Source organism: Aplysia californica, unplaced genomic scaffold (genome assembly GCF_000002075.1).
Source record: "Aplysia californica isolate F4 #8 unplaced genomic scaffold, AplCal3.0 scaffold01895, whole genome shotgun sequence".
Taxonomy (NCBI): domain Eukaryota; kingdom Metazoa; phylum Mollusca; class Gastropoda; order Aplysiida; family Aplysiidae; genus Aplysia; species Aplysia californica.
In genome coordinates, this window is record NW_004799165.1 from 11,087 (window position 1) to 20,984 (window position 9,898).

The following is a 9,898-nucleotide window of genomic DNA, read 5'->3' on the forward strand; positions in this document are numbered from 1 at the left end:
GAGAGCTACAGAGTTGGCCTACCATAGAAAAACTGCACCCCCCCCCCCCCACCTCAATGGTTAACGGCAACAGAGGATAAAAAAAAGTAAAAAATACAAATTTTTTTTTAAAAAAGTACACAAACGCCCTCACATGTTGGTCCCTCTAAGAGGATTGAAACAATGCAAAAGCTAAATCCTGAACAAAACCCACCGGATGGGAGACCCTTGTAGAAAGGATCCAACCAGTCAAAGCAATATTATAATATCCAAAAACAGAGACTTCCCAGAGTGAGACATCAAAAATGGCCCTTGCTTTAATATGTGTGAGGCAGTGTGGTGAAATCAGGCGCTCGTCGAAATAATGAAATTTAAGAAACAGGCATTACATCACCGATTTGGCATGTTTTACAGAATTATTTTTTTAAAGCTCAACATCTTTTATGTCGATGAAAGAACATGAACACATTTACGTGTTGATTTTACTGAAAAATGTTGATTAAAGGCGCGAAAAATGTAAATTTTCCATTTCCATGGACTCAAAAGCGAGGGAAATAACCAATTTTGTGAGCCATTTTCTCGCTTATTTTACCTCTGAAACCAGACAACCACCACCTCCTTCAATTGCAAATATCTTGACTTGTATTCAAGATAGAGTGGGTATTTTTTCATCGAAAGTAAGACAAATGAACAAGCTTTAAGATAACACCAATAACTCCAGATAACAAAAAATTGAGGAGAGCCTGATTCCACCGCATCATGACACATACAATATGCAAGAGAGAGACACCATAAATGGCCCTTCCTTAAATGAATACAGACACTCTTACAACTTCCAATGACACTCATAACAAACTTTGTGTGAATGTGAATATTTCAACAGACAAGTAGAAAAACTTCACATGAAGAGACAGAAAAAATCCACTGGTGTTCACATATCGCTCTAAACATCAAGATTGACAAATAATTTTCAAAAACAAAAACAGATCATTTTATCAACTTATTTCTGCATCAAAAATACCCCAAACAATCCTTCTTTCAGCTAAACGTTTCCAACTGACAAAAAACTTCATCTCCATAACATTAACTTATTCTCAACGGAAGCGTATTCTCAACAGTCGACAGACACACTGCCCCTTTACAAGTATCTTCACGTGACCTGAACACACAGACACTACTACACACACGGGCACCCTTCGTGACTAGCTTGTACTATTGGCGTGGGTTCGAACTAGTTTGGCCTGGTCTCGGTTCAGCCGCTTGCCGATCGTCTCCACCTTGAAGCCGATGTCCATGAGCTGCTGGTGGTCCAAAAGTAGCCGTCCGTCGAAGATGAAGGCCGGCTTGAGCATCTTGTCGTAGATACGTTGGTAGTCCAGCGTCTGTTGGCACAAATTTTAAAAAAAAAAAGAAGAGATATCACCTATTGATTCTCCAGCAGTACGAGCAAAGATAAAAAGATAAGACAACATCACCAACTGATTTTCGGGTGGAGGAAATTTACAATTTACTTTCAATAGCTTGCTTATAGTTTAGTTTTCGTAAGAGCTTTACAGCAAATGCAACACAAATAGGTCATATAAGTGCTGAAAATTATAAGTATTACTAGAGAGTAATATACAAAGAAAAGAAAACAGAGATAAAAGGTAAATAGATGGTTGAAAGGAAAGAAGGAAAAAAGTGCATCAGAGTACCGGCCAACCACCCACCATCACCAACTGTGCACTACAAAACATAAGTTTATAGCTAATATTAACACATCACAAGGATCAATACAGAGATGGAAAGAGATAGGAGAGAGGAGAGAAAGATTGGAGAGAGGAAAATGAGAGAGAGACAGAAGGGGAGAGACAGAGAGAAATAGAGACAGACAGAGATAGAAAGACTGTAGAGTAGATAGTGAGACGGCTAGGCAGAGACAGAAAAGAGTCTACAAAAGAGACATGGACAAAGTCAGACTGATCGACTGACCACCATTACACTGCCCACAGATTCTCCGACTCTCTCACCTGAAACTCGTCCCACTCTGTACAGATGACCAGGGCGTGGCTTTTCTCTGCGGCCTCGTACGCGTTGGGGCAGATTGTCACCAGTTCTGGCACTAAATAGATCAGACAAAGAAAGAAATGTCACATGTATAAACGGCAGTTCATCAACTCCATCACTTAATATAGACAAACAAATGTTAAATGTATATACGACAGTTCATCAACTCCAGCGCTAAATATAGAACAGACAAACAAAGAAAGGTCAAAATAATTTAGGACAGTTCATCAACCCCGGGACTAAATATAGATCAGACAAAGAAAACATTTTCAAACTTATCTAAACCAAACAAGGCAAGGTTGGGGAAAAGGGGGAGGCGGGACAGAATCAGAAAACATGACAATGTGAGTACACAATGCCAGAAGTATTTTTGTCCTTTTCATATTGAGTACACCAAACCTCCCAAATCCTCTTTCAGAGCCTCATTCAACCAGGACTGGCATTTTTACTTCAAGCAAACAGAGGATAGTGGGGCAGGTTGGAGGTTAAGAAGAGCACATAGACATCACAATGGTCAAGTCTGCTTGGGGAAAAACAAAATAGGCGGACACAGCAGTCGGTAAAAAGACGGCCTATCTAGTGGAGCCCTCTAACAACTTGAAAGAAAAAGATGAAGCAGACCACACACACGCACACACACACACACACACACACACAAGCGTAGAGTGTACACTCACCTCTCTGGTCGGTCTGTGACACACACACACACACACACACCCATCCATCACACACACTCATATTCACACACACAAGCGTAAAATGTTCACTCACCTCTCTCTGGCTGGTCTGTGATCTCGGCCATCGTCAGGTCACTGGAAACAAGGGAGATAAACAATAAACATTTCTGTCACATAAGTATACGTGCTTATGTCCCTTGTCACACGACCTCTTGCATCATTAATTTTTGTTAGAAATACATTTTCTTGTTTCAAAAGGGAGACCTGAAAACCGCATAATATTATATGGGACGAAAATTATATAAATATCTCTAATCACATTTCAATGAGAAAAAAAGAATACTGCTAAACTATAGATCATATTGAATTGGTAGAGCAAAGGACGTTATAATATTGTGCCTATAAAACAGAAAAGAAGAAGACAGGGTAGACCACAGCAGAGGACATACCGTATATCGTCTTCTCAGAGCTGTTGAGTCCAAAGTGCACTCTTTACTTAATTATATTTTGGGCAAAATAGTTCTGAGGCGATGTTATATCAACCACAAAAAACCCCCCAAAAAACACCAGAGTAGACGACAGAAAGACGTACCTCATGATTTGATCTCTCGGCACTTTGGGGTCGTAGATCTGGACGTGGGCTCCTTCATCTAGCAGGTACTTACACACATGGATTGCTGCTGATTCTCTGTTGGGGAGGGGAGATTGAACTGATTGTAAATAGTTATAATTGCTTTCTTACTTTATTTAGTTTTTTGATCCAGGGGCCATTGGTGTAATTGCTACAAATTTCCCCACAGACGCAAGATGGGGGGGGGGGGGGGGGGGGAGAGATTGATTTGATTGTAAATAACTGAAGTTGCTACACATCCCCCATAGACACAATTCAGATAATTTTGGATGTGGTCTGCTTTGTTCCTACTGACTAGGGCAAATTCATGCAAAGTAACGAGATAAAATATCCCTGCAGACACACAAAGTTTTTAAGCAAGATTCTTACAGCACTTGCAACACAATTGGGTCATATCAGTGCCAAAGATTAGAGGTGTTACTAGAGAGTAACATGTAAAGAAAAGAAGGAGTAGAGATCATGATAATGGATGTTTGACAGGAAAGAAGGACCAAACCACACCAGAGCAGCCACCAACCACCCACAGACAGGCAGAGATATTCAAAGAATAAAAGAACAACAAAATATAAATTTCCAAACTTTGGGATCAAACACATATCTTCTGCACGGAATGGAGAAGAAGCTAACCATTATACACCGTCGATGCTGGTTTGAGAGAGAGACAAAGAGGAGCAGGACAGTGAAAGCAAAAAGACAAACACTTTCAACAACAGGGGGAGAGAGATAGATAATCAGGGATGCCATTCAATTTTTTTTAAATAGCTGAAAATCCACGTACGCGCCACGGTCTCGCTAACATATGAATATCAATTTGAAACCCAAAGGGTGTACACAGAGAACTATAGATTCTATCTCGATCTCAATAACGGAACAGCGGATCAGGATCAAAATACCGGAAATACCAAAAAAAAAGCGGAAAAGTGCCATCCCTGGATAATGTACTGAGGCACTCTGGCCACATTCGGCAGACAGCTCCCATAATGGTGTGCACTGCAAAAGCACCATATCAGACAAGTCTTGAGTTTCGAGCTCGAGTACAAACCAGCACCCCGACGTCATAGCGGTCATATTTACTGATGGGCTGAAGAGCAATACAGATGGACAGAAACAACAGAGGGAAAGAAAAGAGGCACCCTCCAATCACCCATTAATACGCCTAGTGTTTACCATATTTTTTGCAAGATGGTTGTAAGGTAGGGAAATGGGACCTCGTTGAGACACAAGCCGAGAGAGTGATGATAAACTTTTACAACACCACATACACCCCCCCTCCCCCCACCCTCCCCAAACCAAAAAAACTGCATCAAAGGTGTAAATATTAATATTTTTGCAGTCATTTTTTTCTTCACCCGGGCCCTCGCCCTCCCCCCCCACCTCTCCCTCAACCAAAAGCACAGAAAAAAAGACAACTACGAATAAACAAAACAAAACCCAAAAAAAATGAACACAAAAGCGGAAAACAAAAAGAAAAAAACTAAGGAAAAAAAACTAAGGCCAACAAACCAAACTTGTATTACCTCAGGGTTGACCAGTCACCAAGGCCAAAAGAGACGAAAGAGTTTTTTTTAAAAAAACAACAACAGAAAAACATCTCCCATCCCAAAACAAAACATAGTAAACAAAAGTACAGGAAAAAGGACAAACTTGCTGAATGCACTTCGGAGAAAGTTCAGAACACTAACCCAACAAACTAGGAAATGGGTAAAAGAATTTTTTTAAAATAAAGTAAAAAGTCTTATCACGTAACCAAAATTACCATCCCAGGTCCAAACCGAGTTTTCTGAGGGCAGAGCGTAAAACAGAAGGTCATCACATGCCCAAAGCCATGCTGGTTTAGTTTACTTGTTGTTGTTAGCGATCCAGTAGCATCTGAGCGTTAACTCTTCTGCATGATGCCATTCGGTAATAGTTGCATGTTTGTTCTAATTGTTGTCTTGAGGAGAAGAGGCAATTAGATGTGTGGTGTAGCTTGGGAAGAAAACATCCCCTCGAATCAGTTAGTTTTCTACAGAAGAACAGATGATGTTCTACTGTCTCTGAGGGGTAGTCACATAGTGGGCAGGCAGCAGACTGCTTTACTCCAATTCGGTTGAGATGTTGGTTGAGGGGTACATGTTGTGTTCTAAGTTGGAAGATTATGGATTCATCTCCCCTCCTCAACTCATTGATTGGATCTTTGACCAGTGGTTTATTCATGTGGCCATACATCCTCCTTCCTGTCGTACCAGTGGCCCAATCATTCATCCACTCTTCCTTGAATTTGGTTTACTTCTAGTTAGAGTTTTACGGCATTTGTAACCCAAGTAGATCATGCAAGTGTCTAAGATTAGAGGTTTTACTAAGAAAAGAAAAGAAAGAGGAAACATAAAGATGAGAGACGTTGGGGAAGAGACGGAGCAAACCTCATCAGAGCTCCCGATAACGTCATCCGGCCTCCCAAATAATGTCCCCATAATTTGACAATCTTGTCCAGCACTTTAGCAAGAATCTCCCTTTAGATAGACATTCCCACACTGTATCTTGACAATGGCATTCCACTCATTTGTTTAATTCTTAGTTACAGTGGTTTAGAAAGTGCTGATACATTTTGCTTTTACTGCTGTCCTTACAAATATATAATTTATGAACGGTTATGAAAGTCCTTCTTTAAGTGGTTGAACTGGATTTCCTTGTTACTGTGAAATAAAATTTATCTTATTTGAATCGGTCAGTGATCATGTCATTGAAGTAAAGCACCCACAGCTTGTACTAGTATGGGATAGAGCGCAATACAAATACAATCTATTCTTCTTCTTCTTCTTATCATTATTGTTGTTACTATCATTATTATAATTATTTAGATAACCTCGTCTTGTCTTTGCAATAGTCTGACAATCCTGTCCTGTGCTTTAGCAATCTAATAATTCTGCGAGTAAAGCTGAAGTACCTCGTGTCTGCTGTGTTCTTCTTGAAGGCAAACCCCAGCACAGTGATACGTTTGTTGGTGATGGTGTTGAAGAGACTCTGTACGATACGCATGGTGAAACGACGGCGCTGGTACTCATTGATGTCGATTACCTGGGTAGAAAAAAAGGGGGGAAAGAGAAAAGTTTTACATGCCGTCAGGTTGTTTGTTTATCATCTTGGGACAAGGATAGAAAATAGAAATACACCTTTGGTCATGACCATCATCAACGAACACTTTGAGCACACAGTCTACACTTTTTGTCTCTTTTCCTCACTTTCCTTGCTCCTGCCTCCTCCCCCCTCACCTTCCATCTCCCCCCTTCCCCAACCCAAACATGCTCAATCAAAAAACAATGTTGTCTTTCTGTCTGTTGACAGTAAAATGTTGATAGCAAAATACACAGAGTGGAGTCATCACTTTGTGAACGGAAAAAAGGGGTGCGGGGAGAGAGAAAGGAAGGAGGGGGGGAATAAGAAATGCTTGGACATTGTTATCCCTCTGCATCATCTGCACACTAGGTATGTCACTTACTGTGTTGGCTCAGGGCAAAGTTAAATACAAGAGTTACAGCTAAGGTAATCCCAGCGCTGTGTGCTAGTGGCGTAAATCTCCTGACAAAAAAAAAAAGAACTCACCTGTTGCCAGTAGGCGGCCACCTCGGGCAGGTTCAGACACTCACACAGATAGACCATGTTGAGTACGTCCTTCTTGAAGCAGCTCCCACCAAAACCTGGCGTAAAACACACACACACATAATATATGGCCACTTGTAGAAGATGTGAACTTAATAAACATATGTGAGGCAGCGTGGTGGAATCAGGCTCTCGTCAAAATTATCAAAGTGAAGAAACCTGCATTTTTCCGCGGGTTTGTGAATTTTTATCAGATTTTTGTCTTTTGGCTCAACACCTTTTATGCCCATTAAAGAATTCATTTTTGAGAGGGTTTTTCTGAAAAACGTTGATTCAAGGCACAACAAATATAAATTGTCAGTTACCACGGACTCTTAAGCTAAGGAAATAACTAATCTTTGGCGATCATTTTCTCACTAATATTTACCTCTGAAAACAGGTGACCACAATCTCTTTCTTTCGCAAATATCTAGACCTGTGCTGTATTCAAGATAAATGGATATTTTTTTCATCAATTAAGACAAATGAACAAGCTTTAAGGTGATACCAATACCTCTACATGCCCAAAAATTGACGAGAGCCTGATTCCACCACGCTGCCTCACATATAGGAAAACTAAAGCAAACGGAAAATAACGTGTGTAATTTTGAACTTATTTTTCACTTCTTGACAAGTTTCCAGCTAGCACCCGCAATAAAACTGAGATAAGATTAAAAAAAGATTTTATTGATCAACACAAAAGAAAATTTTTCTGCAGCATGGTAAATAAATACATGCACACACATTTGTCAACACACACAGACTCACTCTTTTTTTCTCTCTCTCTCCCTCGCCTTCTCTCTCTCTCTCAGACACACACACACACACACACACACACACACACACATTTATATGAACTGACACACACACACACGATTAATCACTGAAGAATACAGACACAAAATAAAGTCATTCAAAGCCTAAACTCAAACTTCTGTGAAATCTCTTCTCACATGTCTCAACAACGTACAGCAAATGGGCCACTCACCGACGGAAGCTTTCAAGAACTTTGGTCCAATGCGAGAGTCTGTGCCCACGGCGTGGGCCACTTCGTCCACATCGGCCCCGGTGGCCTCACAGATGGCCGACATGGCGTTGATGCTGGAGATCCTTTGGGCCAAGAAAGCATTGGCAGCCTGAGGGGAGGGAAAAGGAGAGTGGTAAGTCACAGTCAGACTGAACAAAAACATAACATCCAAATTGGGTCAGGAAAGATTAGAACAAAAGAGGCACCGAAAAAAAGTTTTTTTAGTATTAGCAGAGGGTTTTACGGCGCTCGCAACTGCATAAGGTTATATGAGCGCCAAAAGATTAGAGGTGTTACAAGAGAGTAACAGACATAAAAAAGAAGAAGGGGGAGATAAGGACGATAGATGTTTGATAGGAAAGAAGAAGCAAACCACACCAGAGCACCCGCCAACCACCGAAAAAAAAGTAGAAGGAGCAGATCATATTTGCGCATCCACAACTACCCATCTCAGAATCTCATTATTATTCACACACAAATCTGTTTAGGTTCATAACTTTTCTTCAGCATCAGCGAGTCTTTGAGGAGCAATTCCAGAAGATAAAGGAAATAGAGAATAGATATTCTCCTGTACAAAAAAGGATTGCTGTATTCAGACCCTCAAAAAGATATTAAATACTTTTTTATTACATACTAATTTGCAATTATGCAATTAAAACAGTGTCTTTGCTCTTTGCTCAACATTTTTAAAGTAAAATCAATACAGAAATGTGTTTTTAAAAGGACATAAAAGGTACTGAGCCAACCCCCCCCCCCCAAAAAAAAAACTCCCATAAAGTCCATAAAAATTGCTCAAAGAGTAGAAAAATGCTACTTTCTTTGAATTTGTTATTCTATCAATTACGCCATTGGCGCACTGGTTGGCATGAGTTAAGCAGTCAGACCAGGCCATCCACTCACCAGTTTAGACAGCTCGGAGGACCAGGTGTTCATATTTATGATGTTCTCCTTGGGCACCCAGTGCTCGTAGATCCAGCTCATAATTTTTCTTAAGCATTGGTAAGTCCGTAAGAATAGGTATTTCTCAACACTAAAAACGACTCTTACTCTGGCCCTCAAAAACATATTAAATGTGTCGTGACCCTGTTGCTCGGCAATTTTTGGGCATATGGACATATTGTTGTCATCTTAAAGCTTTTCATTTGTTTAGATTTGGTGAAAAAAAAATTCATATATTTTAACACAAGGTGAGATATTTGCAATTGAAGGGCATGGAGATGCCTGGTGTCAGGTAAAATTAGTGAGAAAATGACTGCTAAAGTTTTGTGACTTTCACAACTTGAATGTCCTTGGAAACTGAAAATTTACATTTCATTGTGCCTTTGCTCAATATTTTTCAGTTACACCCACACAAAATGTGTTTTAAAATGGACATAAAAGGTGTTGAGCCAAAAAAAAACCTAAAACAAAAAACAAAACCAAAAAAAAAAAAAACCCAACAAAACCCAAAAAGTCAAGAAAAATTGCTCAACGGGTAGACCAATGCTAGATTCTTTGAATTCGTTATTCTGACAAATACGTTATTTGCACAGAGGTTGTCCACTAACCAGTTTAGACAGCTCTGAGGACCAGGTGTTCATGGTGATAATGTTCTCCTTGGGCACCCAGTGCTCGTAGATCCAGCTCAACGCCTTCACAGCCTCACTGCCCTCGCCGGTCGGCTCTCCACCAATCAGAACGCGGTCGGGATTCAGCAAGTCTGTGATGGCCGTCCCCTCTGCCAGGAACTCGGGGTTGGACAAAACCTGGCGTGATGGAGAGAGGGTTAGAGTTAAGAGAAGCATATCGATGCAATAGTGGTTATCTAGTACTGGGAGAATAAGATGACTGACAGATAAAATTTTCTTTAAAAAGCAAATGTAAAGAAAAGAATTAGCACCTATCAGTGAAAAAAAGAGGACCGTAATCTCCTCACCCCCC

General features: G+C 40.4%; 1 protein-coding gene across 1 annotated transcript; it reads right to left on the reverse strand.

Moving 5' to 3' along the window:
• Nucleotides 1-655: 655 nt before the first annotated feature.
• On the reverse strand, nt 656-9,723 carry LOC101862629 (UDP-glucose 6-dehydrogenase; the record flags this gene model as incomplete). The annotated part of the gene is given in 8 exon segments (XM_013091025.2): nt 656-1,361; nt 1,989-2,080; nt 2,797-2,837; nt 3,295-3,390; nt 6,260-6,390; nt 6,916-7,010; nt 7,940-8,087; nt 9,526-9,723. Coding segments are annotated over 8 exon segments (981 nt in total), but the record flags the coding sequence as incomplete, so codon positions are not given.
• Between the last annotated feature and the right edge of the window lie 175 nt (nt 9,724-9,898).